General features: G+C 43.8%; 1 protein-coding gene across 2 annotated transcripts in view; it reads right to left on the reverse strand.

Moving 5' to 3' along the window:
• Positions 1-20,867, reverse strand: part of GUCY1A2 (guanylate cyclase 1 soluble subunit alpha 2) — a 146,737-nt gene that overhangs the window by 33,967 nt on the left and 91,903 nt on the right. For both annotated transcript variants that reach the window (XM_081002045.1, XM_081002046.1), the window contains exon 6: positions 18,265-18,408. In XM_081002045.1, the coding sequence (XP_080858171.1) occupies positions 18,265-18,408 (144 nt within the window). The remainder of the gene's footprint in view (positions 1-18,264; positions 18,409-20,867) is intronic.

The following is a 20,867-nucleotide window of genomic DNA, read 5'->3' on the forward strand; positions in this document are numbered from 1 at the left end:
GCATGGGGAAGAAGCTGGGAGTGAAAATCAGCATTGGGAGTGAGTTTGAAAATGATCTTAGCAAGTGTGTGGTCCACGAGGAACCACAAGAGGGGAGTTGCTAATGACAATGCCTTATGCAAAGCATGAATTGTTTAAATAAATTAAGTAAGTAAATGCTTGCTTGGATACTTCTGCAGTTATATAGCCACTCCACAAAAGTAACTGGGTTGAAATCGAGGAACCACTGTGAGCCAAACAAAGACAGGTGCAGTTTGGAAAATTATTAAGGCTTGCACATGCGTTGGCAGAAGGACCCCCTGCAGTCCTATTATAGGTACATTCTACAGAAGTTCTCGTAACATCTTTGGATTTAGTTTCATTTTTCTCACGCACAGCGCTACCGCGTCACACAAAACAGCCTTTCCGGGAGCCGAAGGGTACTTTAGGCTCTGTCCGACTGTGTACAAACAATCCAGCCTTTTCCAACTGGTTTCCTAAGGGGGTACAGAAAAATTGGGTCTGAGGAACCATTCTAAGATCCATCCTCACTCCAGGCCCAATCTAACAACTTTAATAAATTGAAAGACTCCCACCGGCTTCAGTGAGCCCTGTATCAAGTGAAAATAGGAAGTTCACACCAGGATTGGTTGCAATTCACACCTAAGCTGGTTTCGTTCCAGATGACGGAGGAAAGAAACATGAGCCCCTGTCGGGAAATTCGTATTATCTTGTTATAAGAATTTTAAGGTCATATATATATATATATATATATATATATATATATAGAGTAAATGTTCATAAATGTACCAAGCAAGCACATACATAAATGTATAGACCACATGTCTGAGACCCACAGAAAAAGTCCTGAAACCATTTGTCTCTCCCAAATGACCTCAAATGTTTCTCTACAAGGTCGAAGGAAATGGGGAGCCTCCCCATTGTCTCTTTGCTCACAAATCCTGTTTTAAGGGCATATTTAAGATATGAATAGGGTGAGCCTGTGACCTGGATTCAGGAACTGAATAATTATCATAACAAAAGAGTGGCCAGGATGCCCAGGTAATCCAATCAGGTAACCTGGCAGACAGGATAAAAACAACACTCAGATAAAAACACACTCAAATTTCTGTTGTAGTCCACCCCTTCTCTGATGTACGTATGATGTATTGGGGGTGGTCTTAGGCCACACCCCTTCTGTGATGTATGTATGACGTACGGAGGGGTGGTCTTGGGCTACAGGGTGGGCAAATTTCAAGGTCTATAGAAGGACTTGCACACCTTTGTCCTGGGTCCTCCTCCTCTCTCCTGCGTGTGGGGGAAGCACCCTGTTGCAACAGCTTTAATAAAGATCAGGCTTATAGCTACTTTGCTTTCGTATATCCTGGTCTGGTCTCTGTTCATTTCCTGACCGGTTTGAGCTTTAAAAGGTACGCTATCTCCAAAGGTCCAGTCTTCCTTAAGAAGCTGAACCCTTGAAGGGGCCTCTCAATATTCTTGTTTCAATCTTCATGATGATACTTAAGACACCTTTCCATCAACAGAAGTGCTTTCAACTTTCCATTAACATAAAAGTAAATAATTTTAAAACACTTTATTTTATGCTGAAGTTGAATCCTGCATAATTAAGATATGTAAGTCAAGCTGTATAAAACAATAAAATAAAACAATTAAAATAAGCAGAAAGAAGTTGTGGGCCAGGCCACAGCATCCCCAATCCCTGCGCGAAGGCAATAGCTATGGTGTGAGGGAACAAATATGACAAGACAACAATCTGGGATAAAAACTAGCTATAACTTTATCAGTTACAGATGTAGGTGGACTTTGGCTCAGGCATTGAGCGTATATCCATTTCAGCCTGCGTCTGGAGGGCTGAAATTTGAAGTGGGTCGTGCCAAGGATTGTGGCCTCCTCAAGATGCCAATCTGCCCAGACAGCCACTGGGAGCTGCCCCACACTTGGGCTTCTGGACAGAGACTTCCACTTTGACCCCTTCAAACATTTGCTTCCAGTGTTTGGTTTTTGAGATGGGGTAAAAAGGTAAAGGTAAAGGGACCCCTGACCATTAGGTCCAGTCGCGGACGACTCTGGGGTTGCGGGGCTCATCTTGCTTTATTGGCCGAGGGAGCCGGCGTACAGCTTCCGGGTCATGAGGCCAGCATGACTAAGCTGCTTCTGGTGAACCAGAGCAGCGCACGGAAACGCCGTTTACCTTCCCGCCGGAGTGGTACCTATTTATCTACTTGCACTTTGACATGCTTTTGAACTGCTAGGTTGGCAGGAGCAGGGACCGAGCAATGGGAGCTCACCCCATCGCGGGGATTCGAACCACCAACCTTCTGATCGGCAAGTCCTAGGCTCTGTGGTTTAACCCACAGCACCACCCGCTTCTTTTTAATGTTGAGGATTGCATCATCAGGGAGAGGAGAGTTTAATCTGCATGCCAACAGTGAGCAGGGCCAGAGCCAAATAAGTGCAGGTCATCCCTTCTCTCTTTACTAGGACAAAGTTGAAAAGATGGTGTGAGCTGTGTGTTTTTAGAAATGCGTATCTTTGTAATTTGTTTTGTTTTGTATTCCACATTTTAGCTGATGTCATATGCTCCTACACTCTGAAGTCAAAATCTGGGGAGCCATCTTCCCGGACACCATCTTCCTGTTTTTTTACTACGAGAGCATGGCGCACACTTTGGCTGTTGTGATCTTGTGCAATTTTGCACCAGTTTCTCCTCAAAAAGTGCCTGGGGGACATGACACTCAAAAATGCACATTTTGGGGCAGCACATGAGGTAAAGCACCGCAAAAAAGCACTTATTGCAGGGAAGAATCGTGCTGTGAAATTGTGCGAGATCAAGGCAATAAAAATGGCCATAGCTCATGCGATAAAAAAATGGGATGTCCCGGTTTTTCCGGGACAGTTGCAGGGTACGTGATATAAGTGCTCTTGAAGCAGAAACGTAGGGCATAACTACTGAAAAAGAAAAAGAAACACTGTTTGTTTGTTTGTTTGCTTGCTTGCTTGCTTAAAAAATTAAAACAATAATCAGGAAACCTAAGCCTTTGAATAGGAGAGCTGGACTGGGGGGACGAAGTAGGAGCTTTATCCACCCAGCTTTTTAAAAAGGAAATTGTTCAAAATCTGTACCAGGTTCCTCTCCCACTTTCAGAATATCCCCCCCAAAAATGCATATTTTATTTTTTTTACTTTTTGGAACCATGCAAAAGGGGATAGCAAATTTAAGCAGAAAAGTGGTCTGCTATGAAAGGGCTAAGCACCATCACCAGAAACTATTTTCTTGCTTTAATTTCTAGCCACCAAATTCTTTTTTTTTTAAACCACCTTTGGGGTTTCCTTACATGCAATTGCATATATTAAAAAAATGTGATTTGCCCCTCAAATAACCCTCATCCCTCCCAAAAGGCACAAAGGGAAGACGCACAAAGTTAATATACTTGGGCTTCGCCCAAAACTATTTTGACCTGATTTCCCAGGCCTTTGATCAGCTACCTTGTTCATCTGTACTCCAGAAGCACACAATAAATATAGAGATTAGACTGAATTTAACACAGCATGTTCTCTGGGGGGGTGGGGGTGAGAACAGCAAGATGAATGAAAACGCCGATTTGGCAGCGGATACACTGACAGATGATGGTGTGGCATCTCTCTAACTTCCTTGTTTGTTATTGCTCTGCAGCCACCCTTTAATGCCACTAATTGGGCACAATTGGTAGCTTAAAGGACCCAGATGCCTCTCTCTCCAGTGTGCTGCACTGCCATGATCATTATTAACGTTTATTGCCGGCCTGGGCTCTTGTCTGGGCTTTGCTTTATTTGGAACACTGCCTGGCGATTTCTCCTCCTAGAAGTCATTTCCTTCTCATTCTGGGTTGGTTTCAACAAGATACACGTTTATTTTTAGGAGGAACAAATTGAGGTTTGCCAAGTCGATAACAGGCCCGCTTTCCATGAGCAGCGTAGGACGCTTCTCAGGGAGCTTCCAGACCAGCTGTGCACAGAGCATCCAAGCAGATGTGTTTGCACAAAGCTTGCACCGAAGTTATACAGTGTGCCTGTTCATCCTAATAGGCTTGCATGGAGGCTATATCCAATGTGTCCAGCATTTGCAGACCCTCCAAGAGTCCCTATTTTCCAGGGAAAGTCCTGGATTTGCAGAAACCATTTCTGATATTATAATAATAATAATAATAATAATAATAATAATAATAATTTATACCTCGCCCATCTGGCTGGGCTTCCCCAGCCACTCTGGACGGCTTCCAACAAAATATTAAAACACAGTAATACATCAAACATTAAAAGCTTCCCTAAACAGGGCTGCCTTCAGATGTCTTCTAAAAGTCTGGTAGTTGTTGTTCTCTTTGACATCTGGTGGGAGGGTGTTCCACAGGGCGGGTGCCACTATCCTGTTTTTCCTTAGGACATCCCTGTTTTCATCAAAGAGAAGTTGGAGGGTATGGTCGGACGTCCCTATTTTCTTTGGAGATATGTTGGAAGGTTATGGAGTTATGCGACCCCTGAGCCAAGAGATAAGTAACTATACAACCTCTAGAAGCCATCTATAGGGAAGTTTTCAATGTTTAATTTTTTAAATGTTTTTATATGTGTTGGAAGCTGCCCAGTGGCTGCGGCAACCCAGTCAGATAGGCAGGGTAATAATAATAATAATAATAATAATAATAATAGTGGAATAGGATGCCCCTATTTTCATTGGATAAATGTTGGGGCATTTTAATTGGAGTTAGCTCCCATAAGAACAAGGCCTGCATTTTAAAAAGGTTCAAATAAAGGTGTGCTACAATACATAGCTAGATGATGGACAGCAATGGGAAGCGTCTTAGTTGGTTATACATCATAAGAAACGAGCATATATTAACAACTGACAAACAGATACAAAGGTGTTAATTTGCTGATTAAAAGGTCCAGCAACAGAGTGCAATTCAGCAACATTAAAGCCAGTGGGAGCTTTGCTGTTGAGCTCAGCAGAACGCAGCTCGTACACTCAACTGATACTTCTTTTCACAATTCCACTAAAAGTGTGCAAATATTATTCTTAACAGAGGAAACATTTATTACTAATGATGAGCGAACTCCACTCACTTTTATTCAAAATCTGAGAATTAATAACAAGAGTTGCTGGAAAACTCTGGGGAAGAATACTTTTATTCTTAGACCCCCCTCTCTCTCTCTCTCTTAAAAAAAAATGTTTTGCAATTCATTGCACTACATGAAATTGGATTAAAATCTTATCGGTACTGCAATTTGCATTGAGTATCAAGGCAAGGAAGTAATTTTTTTTGCTCTAAAGCTTCTAAAGAGGTCATAAAAGCATATGCCGGGGAGAGCTAGCTAAGTCAGTAATAACAAGCTTACTGGTTGACTGGGTATAGAAGCTTATCAGAGCTAGTTAAACAAGCTTTGAGGACTCCAGCTTCATTACTATTTTTCTGAAGACTTCAGTTTGCTCCCTGATCTCTGGAGAATAGTTAGCCAATATGATACCCTCCAGGTGGTGTGAACCATTCAGAACTACCATAGCTTGCATGGATGATGGGTGTTGCAGTCCAACAACTTATAGAGGGCCTCGTATTGGCATCTCCTGCTCTAGAGCCTTTAAACACTGCCCCTTTTGGCGGAGAGGATTTGTTCTCGTGCTTAGCTCTGTGTGAGCAGAGCAGAACGCAACAACCTGGGAGCTCCAGCTGTGCTATGGAAATGGCAGGCATGGGAAGGGTTTTTAAGTACTTCTCCCTACCCTTCACCCACTTCAGACTGCCTCCTCCTTTCCTTGATATTTTAGATATTAAAAGCAGCCGTTTAATGAGGTTCCAAAATGGTATCCAACAGGTATCAATTTCATAGAGGCCCACTTTGTTCAGGAAGGTGAGCACAGAAGCGGCAGAGAAAATGATTCAACCCCAGGACGGAAAAGTTTCTACCCCAACGTTACAAGTCCTCTTGTTTTCTTAACAGCTTTGAATTATGGAAACAGGCAGATGAATCCTAACTTGGGGCCATGGAAGAGCAGAGGAACTTATCTACTGCTGTATTCAAATTCTTATTTATTATTTATATTTGTCACTGTGAAAAATTGGGTCTCAAAGTGACGTACAGTTTTGTTTTTTAAAAAACATACAATAACAAATTAAAATATATCCAAAGATTTAAAGAAAACATTAGCTGAAAGTGCCCATCCTGCAAGAGCACCCTACCCTACTAAAATATCAACACCAATCAAGAACAAAATGGCTGGGTGAATATGAACATCTTCACCTGGTACCCAAAGGTTGATAGTGATGGCACTAGGCACATCTTCTGTGGAGATGCTGTCCAAAGCCCAGCCTGGCTGTGCTCTCTCTCTATCTCGTATAATCATCCACAAAGTCAGTTCCAGGTCGCTGAGCCTGAGGATTGGGCCCCGTGGGGATCTACTGGGGTTTGGATCCTGCCAAGCCAAAGCTACTGTCCTCCAGTCCTGTTTGGGGGCCTTCTTAACAGTGGAGTCCCCCCCCAACCCCCACCCTGCACGCTCCCATCTGCCAACAAATGCTGAGAGGCTACTCTACAGAATCCTATCGCCCCCTCCTCAGCCATCAACATGCGGGAGAGTAGGACTGCACTCTTAGAACTTCTTGAAGCATGTAACTTTACTCCTTTTTTGATTAAGAGGAAAGGCTTGAGGACTGCGATATCTCTAGCTGTGCTCCCAGCGGTTGAGATCATCTCCCTCCTCCCTACCCCCAATCTCTCAGGAAGAGAAGCCGAGGCATTTCAATATTCTGCCTGCGTCTTTATTTATAGCAGGGAACGCATTCAACCCTCAGGTTACTAAATCATTCTGAAACAGATGGATGTTTTTCATCTTGTCAGCTTCAAACCCAAGGCCGAGTGGCACCCTCCGCTCTCCCAAGCCACCGCTGAACTCCCAGCTAATTCTCAGAACTTGTGCCGACCTGCGTTCTTAAAGAGGCGAATTTATTTATGGCACTGTATTAGAAAGGCATATTCCTTCTAGCGTGAGAGATGATAGCTTTGTAGGCAGAGGATCCTAAAACCCTTCTGAGAAAACAAACTGCACCTCAAGAAAGATGAGAACGGCCAAACTTTCCTTTGGTGCACTGGGGACCCTGGTTTGGAACATCTAATACACTTGACAGGGTATTATTATCAGGATTTATTGCTGCTCAGACCTGGAACCTGGCTGCACTCCCTTCCGCCAAGAAGTTATCTGCACCACCAGCAACCCTGAGGAGTTGTTGTATCCATACATTCCTGCCCCAGGAATGGAAGCCTCAACAACAGTTGCCTAGGCTCTTATCAGCTTCACACCCACCCACCCCAACATGCTGTTGTCACCTTTAGGGCCGCAACACCAGAGAAGATCGTAAGCAAGCTATAAGCTTTGAGGCACCAGAGAAGTTCCTAGAGGCTACTTGAGAGGAGGGGGAAGCATGTACAAGTGTGGATCAACCTGGCCAAGAGCCAGAAAGGAGTGGCACCTCCAGCTCCTAGAAATGTAGGAAGCTGCCTTATACCAAGTCAGACAACTGGCCAATCTAGCTGAGCGCTCAGCTACACTGATTGGCAGAAGCTCTCCAAGATTTCAGACAGGAGTCTCTCCCTGAAGTACCTGGAGATGCTGAGGATTGAAGCTTTCGGTTGAGCCATGCCTACCTGCCCTACACCTAATGTCAGCTGGTTTGCTGCACTAGAAAAGTGCCACACTTACTTCCCCTCCCCCATGTACAGTGGTACCTCAGGTTACAGACGCTTCAGGTTGCAGCGTCTGCTAACCCAGAAATAGTACCTCAGGTTAAGAACTTTGCTTCAGGATGAGAACAGAAATCGTATGGCGGCAGTGGGAGGCCCCATTAGCTAAAGTGGTACCTCAGGTTAAGAACAGTTTCAGGTTAAGAACGGACCTCCAGAACGAATTAAGTTCTTAATCTGAGGTACCACTGTAGTTTGATTTCACAATGAGCAGCCACTTGATGTCACTGTGATGCCAGGTAATTGTCTGGTGGGCAGCTCTGACCTCTTGTTGCACTGGGCAGAAGGTGTGTGTGGAGATCAGGATCTGCCCTGCTGTTTTAAAAAGTATTCTTATCTCGTAATTTCTAACTAGCCTCCTTCGAATCAAAACGTCACAGACAGGTTGGAGGAACCAGCTGGGCAACACCTGAGGGAAGAAGGCTCCGAGCCCGGGGATTGGTGGTGGGATGCTGTTAAGTGGTCAGAGGGAGGAGAGAGAGACTAGGAAGAGGAGGAGGTGTTGGAAGCTGAAGAGGTATCAGGGCTTAGTGAGCTGGGAGAGGCTGTGGCAGAGAGAAGTCCAGAACAGAGGCAGAAACAGAAGCAGGAGAGTGGGAAGAGGCCAAGAAGCAGAGATGAGTCAGGCTGGTGAAAAGTCATGGGTGTCTCCCCTTCTTGCTGAGACAAGCTCTCCTCCCCTCTCCCAGATCCAGAAGAGGCATAAAAAGGGCAGGGGAGAGGCTGGCTTCATGCAGGTGCAGTCTCTGACTGCTTGGAAAAAGATGAGAGAACTTAAGATGGCTGTGGGGAGGCAGGGACTTTCAGTCTCGACAACTGACCCATGGGGCGAGACCTACTGGGTCTGTGCAGAGTGTGTTCTTGCTAATAAAGAATTAGCTCCAACTTGAACGACGTGATTTACTGCTGGCTCGCTCCCTGTCACGAAAGTGCTTCGTAGGAAGGTGCCACAAGCCACGAAAAGTAGGCATTAATGGGGGCTGAACTCTGATTTGTGCATTTCGGCAAAGTGTGAAGATGCTTTGAAACATCACCAGAGCACTGCGGTGTGAGCCCATGGGAATTCCACTCCCGCAATGCTGGATCAATAGGTGAAGGTCATCTCCCTCTAGCTGCATCAGTTACAGGAGTATGTGCACACTGTATAACTGCAAAAGGATGAAGTAAGTGTGCTCTCTCTTGGCCCTAAAGCCAAGACATCATCTTCTGCTTCCATAGGGATTGTACATTTCAGCACCTTCTCCCACACAGTGCTATGATTTAATAGCATCTCTGGCCTTGAGTAAATAAATGCCTTTGCTTCTGAATGCAGACAGGACTGTTATTTGTTTTCCCCCCATGTTCTCTCCCCACCCACCCTGGTTCTTACTCATGAAATGCCAAAGATGAATAGGGAACTCCTCCTTCCAATACTAACACTGCTGGAGAGAGGACTCTGCAAAGCTCTTTCAAAATAGAAAGCAAATCAAAAGACAGTTGCAAACAGTGCACCCCTGGAACAGTAATATGATTCTTCTGGGCCCTTTGGGAAGGACCATGATTCAGGGGTAGAACATGGGACAGCTGCATATTCCTGCCTTGCAAGGGGTTGGACTAGATCAGGCATCCCCAACCTTCACCCCTCCATATGTTTTGGACTACCATTCCATCATCCCTGACCACTGGTCCTGCTAGCTAGGGATCATGGGAGCTGTAGGCCAAAATATCTGGAGGGCCTCAGGTTGGGGATGCCTGAACTAGATGATCCTCAGCGTCCCTTCCAATTCTACAATAATATGATTTTATGTGCTTTGCATGCAGAAGAGAGAATTCTGAAAGATGGCTGTGTTTTGGTTCTCGTACAGTTTTGGGAAATCTGAACTTGGCAAGTTCACCTTTAAATGTGGACAGAATCAAATCTCTCTCCCTGTATCTAGGGCTGGCTTGCCACATTTTGAAGTCCGTCAAGTAAAACATACTGCCTTCTAAATAGGGGCCTTCTTAACTCCAGAGTCTAAAATTAGTTTGAAAGGGTCTCAGAACGGCTCAAAATGAGACGCAGAGGAGTATTTGCGACCTAAAGCCCATCCCAGTTTAAGCTTCCCGCCATCAATAAGAAGAGAGGACAGTATTTTTGAAAAATAGCTCGCTCATCACAACCAGTCTGTACTGCAAAGCTACTGGCGAGTGTGCCTGCTTTCAGTTCACAAGAATCATAGAATTGTAGAGTTGGAATCTCAAGGGTCATCTAGTCCAACCCCCTGCAATACAAGAATCTTTTGCCCAACGTGGGGCTCAAACCCACAACCCTGAGAGTAAGAGTCCCATGCTCTACTGACTGAGCTATCCAGGAACGAAGCAGCATTCTGTCTGTAGCATTCTAGAGTTCAGTTGATTCCAGGGTGGTTTGTTGTTGTTGGTTTGGTATAACGTGCCCCAGAATCCCTTGCAACACACACCATTCCCTCGGCAGTCACATGGCAAATGATTCCTGAAAGTTAGACACTTAAAAAACCACTATGAACTATGTTATGTAAGCATTTATGCCAGGGTTTTTTATATAGGGGGGAGAGAGCAATACTCTAGTTTTATCTGAAGAAGAGTTATGTGTGAATGGAAAACTTGCATCTTTGAATGGTGTTACACAGAACTAATTCTGTGAGCTTGTTTCTGTGGAGAGGAAAAATGTTACCACCAACTCTTGGATCGCTAACACCAAGATAGGAAGCTCCAGAGCAAGGGGGGGCACAAATCTGGTTATATAACCACATTGCTGAGGCATTAAAAACATGATTAGTTGTTCCATATGCAAATGTACTCTTTTGCTGTAATGTTATTGCGCAAAATGACAAATAATTTCTCATTTCAGGCGAGCCACCCTGAAATAGGCTATTTTGTAGCTTTTGGGGAATGATTTACACATTAGAAAGGAGAAAAAAACAAAGGAGAAAGAAAAAGAGAAGTTGCTAGGATACTGGAAGGAAGATTTCCACATACCAGTGATGGAATTATCAGCAGAAACGCAGGGCTCTGCTTTTCTGGAGGAGAGTTATGTTTGGCATAACTGTACACAGCTCAAGTGATTTAAGCACCCTCATGTCAAGTCGACCACCTGCAACCCTAGCAGGCGGGAATAAACATTCAAAGAAAGGTACAAGATTATGAAGAATGTTGCTCCGACATAAAAACGTACCTGTGTCTTTTTCTTTTTATATCTTAAAATGTACCTGCAGGCATCTAAGCCAGAAGTTCCAACAACCATCTGAGGAAATATGGCTCCACGAGATTAAAGAGAGGAGCCATCAACATTTGAGTAATGTAAAATTCAAGGCAAATTTGGAAGGGTTCGCTGAGACAAGACAGGTAACATTTTTCAGGAAAGCTGAATATGTATGTATGTATATATATATTTATGTGTATGTATGTATGTATGTATGTATATATATATATATGCGCATTGAATTCCACAAGGCAGAGGGTTCTAGGTTGGTGGTATTCAAACTATTTTCTGATTAACTCTGAGTTCCTTAGGGGCTCCTCAACGAAAAGCTCAGTAATAGCGAACAGCTTCCCTGTATCTATCATTTCCCTGCACTGTGCATTTACAGAGAACTGGAAGGTATGCTATAATAATAATAATAATAATAATAATAATAATAATAATTTATTATTTATACCCCACCCAGCCACTCTGGGTGGCTTCCAACAGAACACTAAAATACAATAACCTATTAAACATTAAACATTCCCTAAACAGGGTTGCCTTCAGATGTCTTCTAAAAGTTTGGTAGTTATTTTTCTCTTTGACATCTGGTGGGTGCCACTACCAAGAAGACCCTCTGCCTGGTTCCCTGTAACTTGGCTTCTCGCAGTGAGGGAACCGCCAGAAGGCCCTCGGCACTGGACCTCAGTGTCCGGGCAGAACGATGGGGGTGGAGATGCTCCTTCAGGTATACTGGGCTGAGGCCGTTTAGGTCATGTTTGAGGTCACTTCCTTGATTCATATGGAACACTACTGTTGCACAACAAACCTGTACACTGTCCTATGAGACCTGAGTGTGCATACCAAAACATGCTATAATCCACAGGTGGGGAACCTTTCTGTGGCTTGAGCATCACACTAGCTATCAGGATTGGGATGAGCAAAGCCTTTTTCAGCCTTGCTGGATATAGGACCATATTCTCCCCAGTCCATTTGATAAGGGCCCTGTACATTTTCAAGAGCCCTTTACTGAGTGCTCCAGACATCCACAGTGTATCTGGAGGAAGATGGTGCAACTCAACATCACTCTACACCAACACAACAGCACGGAAAAACTAATTGCTGAATGGAAAACTCTATGTTGTGCCTTTTACAGTCAGCAGGTCTACAGGTATCTGGGATTAATGACAGTCTCAGAGTGGACCTGCTGAAGTTAATCGGGTGCAAGTTAGTCCTTAAGTTTGGATCCAACACATTCTATCCTGCAATTATTTCCAGTATTAGACCAGTGTTTTAAATACTAAACTTCATTTATTTGGTAGATTTCTTTGGTGCAAGGTAAAAGTACTTTTAAAAGTAAAAAAAGGACTAATAGTTTGACGATTCATAAAGAATCTTCATATACATTTCCCTGTTCATTCTGATTGCTGGTCCCCATACTATTCAGTGTGAACTTCTCCCACATTAAGCAGCACATTTTAAAGGAGGTTTGGGAGAGGTCTGGTTTCTCTTTCACCCACTCCATGCCCTGCAAGCTTTCAACAAGGAAGACTGCACACAACAAATCTGCATAATTGCAGAGTTAATTTTAGCAGCACATGCAAATTGACGTTTGCGCCTGCTTAGTTCTTCGCCTCGCTCCTCAGACCCATTAGTGCCACCTTAACTCACTAAAAAAAAATGCAAATAATTATTGAGACTTAAAGGGAAAACTCTCTTTGGTCAAGAATCTCACTGATGTAGCCAGCATGACTAGAAACCTCAAGCATAAACTTCATACGTCAAATGCTCAGTGTCTCCCAGCAAACTGAGGAGGCGACTCGCAAATAGCGTATTTAATAAAATAACTATCACAACAAGTCCTCATTTTTTGAATTTTTCATAGCACTGTACGCAGCAAGTATATTAAGACAATGAAAAAAAAAACTTTACAAAGACAGTTAAAACAACGAAATCCCCAAGCTGCAGAAAGTCCCGCGAATGTCACATACAGGTAAGTTGTGTAATGATGCTATATTATGCAGAACCCATTAATGAAACATTCCTTTCTTTTGCCTATTCTTCAAAGACCCCTCCACAAATTTCCAGGAGTGGCTGGCAGACTCGCCACTTGTTCACTCGTTTTCGTATAGTGCCCTCACCCCAGCCCCAACTTGGCATCTGGGGCGGTTCAGGAAAAACAACACGGCACCTGCAGTATATCGATATGTTTTGCTGTGCCGCTGCTACAGGTAGCAGAGAAGAGTTAAAAACAGGTGCCTACGCATTTGATGTTGCGGCTACTTTTGAAAGTAGGCAGCAGCTACTTTTAAAATTAAATAAAGAGCCAGAAGACCACCAAAGAAAGGTGGGCAGACCTCTGTTGCTGAGCAGGGAAAAGTGAAATGATGCCACTAGGGGCACGGGTGGTGCTGTGGTCCAAACCACTGAGCCTTGGGCTTGCTGATCAAAAGGTCGGCAGTTTGAATCCCCGCAACGGGGTGAACTCTCGTTGCTCGGTCCCTGCTCCTGCCAACTTAGCAGTTCAAAAGCACGCCAAAAAGTAGATTAATAGGTACCGCTCCGGCGGGAAGGTAAATGGTGCTTCTGTGCACTGCTCTGGTGTTGGTGTTCCATTGCGCCAGAAGGGGCTTAGTCATGCTGGCCACATGACTTGGGAAAACTGTCTGCGGAGCAGACGAACACCGGCTCCCTCGGCCTGTAAAGCGAGGTAAGCGCCGCAACCCCAGAGTCGTTCGCAACTGGACTTAACTGTCAGGGGTCCCTTTATCTTTACCTTTAGGGTGAGGTCTAAATTTAATCCTCCTCAACCTAATATCCCCACAGCCATTGATCCCATTTGTATAGTTCCCACCTGTCAATAACATGTGGTTATTGAAGTTATCCATCTAGCAAGATTGTAAGACTAGAGCTATGCAGAATTAAAGAAACACCTCCCTCCCTCCCTATTTTTTGTTTCACCAGAGCATGAGTTAATTGGGCAATAGTTTAAGCGTGCTTTTTTAAATGTACATCCAAAAATTACCTTTAATTCCAATGGATTAAATACGCTAAATGTGGCAGAGGCAACAATATCTCTCTCTTTCACTCTGAAGGTCAACATTCTAGAGAATTCCTATTAGCTCTGCCTATTAACATTTAGCTTCTGCTAGAGTACAGGGAATAAAATTGGGGAGAAATACAGGGTATGGTCGTGCCAAAGTTAAGCACTTTAAAAGCCACTGAGTTCAGTTTGATCATCCCTGAACTCTCCTATTGAAATCAATTTAAAACTGCTTTCCTTAGCCTCAATGGTGTTTCAATTTGCTATTTGAGGATGTACAGGGAAGCTTAAAATCAATACTTTCAAGAAACTACAGCTACCTTGTCTTTTAGCGCAAGGTCAATCTAATGAAGGCTTCTCCCCAAAATAATAAACACCAATTTTATAGACAGGGACAAATCTCAGAGTTCTTAACTTGGTTTTTCAGTCAATCCCCAGTCAAAACCAGCCAACGATGTGATAATAATGGAATTACTTTTATTCCAACAAACACAACTCTATTACTAGATGTTACAGGCAGGCACTTTCAGCTTACAGTTATGAAAAACCAGGTCCCTGGATAACCAACAAAGGAGATTGTGGATGTGTGTGTCTGTACAGACAATGGAGATGCAAATCTGGGCATGCATCCCTTTCCATATTGCAGTGTTCATCAGGAGCCACTGAACTGGCTGGACACAGAACCACACAGTTGCAGATGGAGATGTCTGTGCACCTGTCATTGTGCAACACTGGGAGTGGATCAGGGTCATTATGCCCACTATTTCATCTGTTTGTCCTGATGTAGGAAGGTACAAAGCTAGGGAAGAGAACTGCATTTACAGTTTTTATCAATATCTCACACTTTTTTCTGAAATTCATTACATACCCTTCAAGTCTCCAGGGACAGTTCTGGGATTACAGAATCCATAACGGTTTCTGATTAGATCCTGAAATGCCCAGGTTTTCCTGTTTCCTCCCCTCCTCATCTCAGAGGGGAGAACAATTAAAAGTGTTGTGTGTGTGTGTGTGTGTCGGTGTGAAAATGGAGTCCTGTTTATACTGAAAATATAATACCAGCACAAAATGAAGGAAATAGTGAAGCTTAATAGTGAATTTCTCCCCCATTCCTAGATAGTGGTAAACACACACACACACACACACACATGCAGCTCAAGTCCAGAGGGAAAAGGCGAGATATTGGCACTCTTCTGAAGTGTTTCCAGACATTTATCATTCTAGCAGAGGAAGTGGAACAGAGAATGTGAGAAGCTCTTGTCTGCATTCCTTGCACTTATTCAGCAACAGCTTAGCACCATGTTTCTAGTTAAAAAAAGAACAACTGGAGGCAAAACTAGGAACCACTTCATCTATATGGTATCTCCTTTTCTGAAAGCCAGCACATCAGGCGCACCACTGCATTGTCAGTGGTTGGTTCTTAGCTTTTCAGCCTCCCATCATGATCCCCACAAGAGTCAGTGAAGAGTTACATCTCTGGAGAAGATGACTCCATTAGTGTCAAGATCATGCAATTATGTCTGTTCTACTGAGTGTTGGGGAAATTTAAAAGGGGGGGGAGCTGGAAAATTATTTTACCATCTGTATTCCAAGCTCCTTAATGAATTCAAACTTTAATGATCTGTAGTTTATTATATCTCATGGAACGTCTTGCTAGCAAGTGCTTGCTGTTAAATTAGGTGCTATCATTACCCAAGAAAGGTGCACAAAACATTGCAGCAATTAGCAACTGGGGATGCCAAAGTACCACGGGAAAAGAAAACTAGCTACACCTACGCAATTGAGTTCTCTCAAGGGGAACTTGACCCTGTAGCTGATCCAGCCATGGCTCTACCTGAACGACATCAGATGACACATACGATGCCTAATGAAAGGCTTTAAATGTATCTCCAAGACAGTTCAGCATCCAGAAACTTTCCCCCCGGCTTAGTGAAAGATATTGCAAACAAAGCACATTGTGTATTTATTTTCCCAAGAAACGGATAAGCTAATTTCAGTGCAGATAAGCTCTGTGTTGTCATGCTCCAACGTAACTGGGAATGAAGCATCTGCCTGGGGGACAAATGTAACCAGCAATACATCATGTTGGGCTTATCAGAAAATCATGCTCTACTCAGTGGATGCAAAGGGACGTCGCAGCTCAACATTTGGACTGACGCAGTTCAAAGCAAGAAGAGGATATACTATGTCTTTTCCATGCTATCTTTATGGCTTGTACTTCAGGTAGGGAGGAGGTAGAGAGAATGGAAAATGGATCACTTGCTTGACATGATAGCCAGTCGCTGAGCAGTGGAGATTTCAAAGGGAAAAACTTTGTGCCATATTCCTCTCTCATGTTTTAACCAACAATGCCCCTGGAAATGACACCACATTGTGATGTAATGTTGTTCCCACTGGACCATTCTCTATGAAGAATGCCACATTGATTGACCTAGGAGCAAAGCTTTTCTTTTTTTTAAAAAAAAAAAATGTATGTGAGAAATTTATTCCAAACCCTGAAGAGCATTAACATCTAAGGGAGTGCTTTTGCTTAACCTCCACACCCCAAATGCAAAAAATTAAGAAAAGATGGGGGGAAGAAAAGGGGAAAAAAGAAAAGCCTGTCCCCAATGCTATCATAAAAACATTAGGGGGTGTATATCCTTACCCCAGCACCATAATTAAATTATTATGAATTATTATGAATTATTATTCAATTCAATTATTTGAATTATGGTGCTGGAGGAGACTCTTGAGAGTCCCATGGACTGCAAGAAGATCAAACATATCCATTCTTAAGGAAATCAGCCCTGAGTGCTCACTGGAAGGACAGATCCTGAAGCTGAGACTCCAATACTTTGGCCACCTCATGAGAAGAGAAGACTCCCTGGAAAAGACCCTGATGCTGGGAAAGATGGAGGGCACAAGGAGAAGGGGACAACAGAGGACGAGATGGTTGGACAGTGTTCTCGAAGCTACGAACATGAATTTGACCAAACTGCGGGAGGCAGTGAAAGACAGGAGTGCCTGGTGTGCTCTAGTCCATGGGGTCACGAAGAGTCGGACATGACTAAACGACTAAACAACAACATATCCTTACCCCCTAACAGGAGTGCTCCTATTCAGGGTTCTGGCCACCCATGCTGTCTACTATAACCTTTCAGTAACTCAAGTAGGCTTCCTTATCCTTTCCATTTCATGCCTTTCCTTCCCAAATGACACAGCATTCTCTGACACCTCATGTCCACTGAGCATACTCAGTCTGCAATGGGCTGTTCGGACGACAGGCAAATGCTGATACAGTTTCATTTCCCATTGGCTCCATGTTTGTCTCCTTTTTTGTTAGTACAGGGACACTGAGTTTGCCGTGAGAGGGAATGTGGGGTTGTTACCAGCTGGTCAGATGGAAAGCAGATGGAAAATTGATCTTTCACTCATAGAATAATAAAGTGAACTGTCATGGATGCTTTAGCTGACATTCCTGCATTACAGGGGGCTGGTTGAGATCACCCTTGGGGTCCCTTCCAACTCTACAATTCTATGTGGGGCTTGAACCCACAATCTTGAGATTAAGAGTCTCATGGTCTACCGACTGAGCTATATAAAAATATGCAGGGTCCATCCTATTCTCTTGACTGCAATCTGTTGTAACTCCTCTTAATACAGTGGTACCTTGGGTTACATACGCTTCAGGTTACATACGCTCCAGGTTACGGACTCTGCTAACCCAGAAATAGTGCTTCAGGTTAAGAATTTTGCTTCAGGATAAGAACAGAAATCGTGCTCTGGCGGCGCGGCAGCAGCTGGAGGCCCCATTAGCTAAAGTGGTGCCTCAGGTTAAGAACAGTTTCAGGTTAAGAACAGACCTCTGGAACGAATTAAGTACTTAACCCGAGGTACCACTGTATTGTATTTTTAAATTGTCGTAATTTGCCCTGGCACCTTATGGTAAAGGGTGGGTAATAAATTATTATTCTTATTTATTAAAAGATAAGTTCGCAGGTTCCTAAAACCAGGAACCATTGAATCCTGAATCTCATTTCCCACAGTAGCCAGCCAGATGACTCCAGAAGCAAGGCATGAAAGCAACATCCTGTGGCTTTGCTCCCCAGCAAGTGGTATTTAGTGGTATACTGCTCTTGGGGAAGGAGGTTCCAATCAGCTATCATGCTTTGCCTAACACCTTGCTGACCTACACTCTGTAAGGGCTATAAGTTGCACCCAGGGCAATTCAACTGTGCCTGTGCTACAGCTGCTTTCCTTTCGATTGCTCAGGATGCAGAGCAAGTAAGTTTACCTTAATAGGTCTTCCATCCGGTGTAAGCACCTCCTCTGACAGCTCCATCATCTTCAGGGCCATCAGCGCAATGGGCTTTGCGTGATTTAGGTTCTGTCTGTGGAGCCCTGCTGCAACACAGTAGGCATCACCTATTGTTTCCACCTGCAGCAATCAGACAAATCAAATGCAAAAAAATAATATGATAATGAGCCAGGAACTGGTACCATTAAGTCTCTGCAATCACTGAATGTTGCTTAAAAACATGTCAGCACAACATCAATAAGATAAACTATTAGACAACGGAGTATAATTACCCCCAAGTTTGCAAACAGCCACCATCAAATCCTGACACCTCATTGCACAGTTGTTCATCATTAGTGAGCGCAAAATCATTAGAATTGAGGACAAGTTATGCCACCAAGTGGGTTGTAATAACACTGAACCTTAAGAAAGTGGGGGTTTTTTCTGGATCAGGGAGCCTACTGCAAATGTGCAGGTGGGGGAGAAGGTGCCACTGTAGTTTGTCCTCTTGTAGGATAAGAATTGTAGATTGATACCTATACAATCTGTACATCTTCTACACTAAAGCAATCTGACACTTACAGACTGAACATAGAATTTCTTCTACCTCTCTCAGAGCACTAACATTCAGAGTCTCTGGTTAACAAGAACTCACAAATGCAGTTGCCATGAATACCAGAGCAGCTGCCCCGCTGAGCTCTGGTGAGTTCATCTCTAGCAACAGCAAATGATCTGGCAAAAATAATGCTCTGGTAGCCTTCAATGTTTCCTATTGTTTGGCTCATTGATACCAATTCTAAACATATGGAGATCCACGAAGCAGGAGACATCACTCTGAAGTAATATTTGGGGTGGGTGAGTGGGACCAATTATCTTATCTTTGATAGTGAAGGATTGCAGACAAGAAAGAAAGAAAGAAAGAAAGAAAGAAAGAAAGAAAGAAAGAAAGAGAAAGAAAGAAAGAAAGAGGAGTACCCTGGATTGAACACACATCATATTGATGTTGTGGACTGGCTGGACCAACTGGGGAACCCCCAAGGGATGAAGCCTGGGGAGTGGTAGCGAGATGACGATGAGTTGGTGAGAGGGAGAAGAGGGAGGAGGAGGTGTCGGAAGCTGAAGAGGTAACAGGGTTTAGTGAGCAGGGAGACTCTGTGGCAGAGAGAAGTCCAGAATCAGAAGTGGAAGTAGGAGAGGAGGGAAACCAAGAGACAAAGATGAGTCAGGCTGGTGAAGAATCGACAGTGTTTCCCCCTCCTGCTGCTACCAGCTCCCCTCTCCCCTGGTCTCCCAGAACCAGAAGAGGCATGAAGAGGGAGGAACAACGACAGTCATCCTGGCAGAGTCTCAGATTGCTTGGGAAGGACCCGGGAGAGGAACCTGTGGGAAAGCAAGGATCTTCAGTCTCAAATGCTTCATAGGGGCACGGCCTACCAAGAAGAGTTGCTGTGCTCATTAGGCATGGCACTCCTGAGCAGATTTTGTTTCTTCTAATAAAAAGTTCACTTCACTTACAGTGGTGCCTCGCAAAACGAAATTAATCTGTTCCGCGAGTCTCTTCGTCTTGCGGTTTTTTCGTCTTGCGAAGCACGGCTATTAGCGGCTTAGCGGCTTTTAGCGGCTTAGCGGCTATTAACGGCTTAGCGGCTATTAACGGCTTTGCGGCTTAGCGGCTTTAAGAAAAAGGAAACAAACTCGCAAGAACTCGCAAGATGTTTCGTCTTGCGAAGCAAGCCCATAGGGAAATTCGTCTTGCGGAACGACTCAAAAAACGGAAAACTCTTTCATCTAGCGAGTTTTTCGTCTTGCGAGGCATTCGTCTTGCGGGGCACCACTGTACTCTTTGTGATTTATTGCTGACCCGCACCTGACACCCCCTTTTAACATTTGAGGGCTTGCCGATTAGCGAGAACAGGGAGGAAAAGAATCATGTAGATGGAGACTGGATATTTCTTTTCATATTTTTTTAAAATCTATTTTTTATTAAAGATTTCTTGGTTTACAAAAGTATGTGCAATGTCTCTTTTTTCAAGTTACATTTTCTACAGATCAGTTTCACTTGTTGGGACATTAGTGTTACATTTATTGAGCGCTTAACTCAGGGCTCTCCAGATTGCTGCTTTTTCTGCAGGTGTATTCAGCAACATATCATTGGCACAATATCAGTGCATTGGTGGTAGATATAGTGGAGCATCCTTACATCATTCCCCTTTATTAGTCTTGCTATAATGCACTCCCACTGTTAATATATTATTATTGTCTTGAGAGGGAACTCTTGCACAGCAGTGGGACAGAACAGCAACATCACTAGAACTTTTGATGTACACAAAATTTCAGGATGCCAGCGGGAATCCACGAGACACACGCTGACTGGAGATGAAACAGGGTGTCCGCTGCAAAACTTCTGCAGGCACAAACATTACTGAAAGCAGGTTTGCTTATAAGCGCCCCGATACCATCACCAGCGCAAATCCTCGTGATGCACAAGGGACGGGTTTTCTGGAAGGGTTTAAAACTGCAGACGAACAGAGGAAATGTTTTGTGAAATGCTAACAATAACATTTGAAAGATCATCCTGCTTGTTCTCAGAGAAAAGCAAA

Source organism: Podarcis pityusensis (assembly GCF_964106645.2).
Source record: "Podarcis pityusensis genome assembly, chromosome: 4".
NCBI lineage: Eukaryota > Metazoa > Chordata > Lepidosauria > Squamata > Lacertidae > Podarcis > Podarcis pityusensis.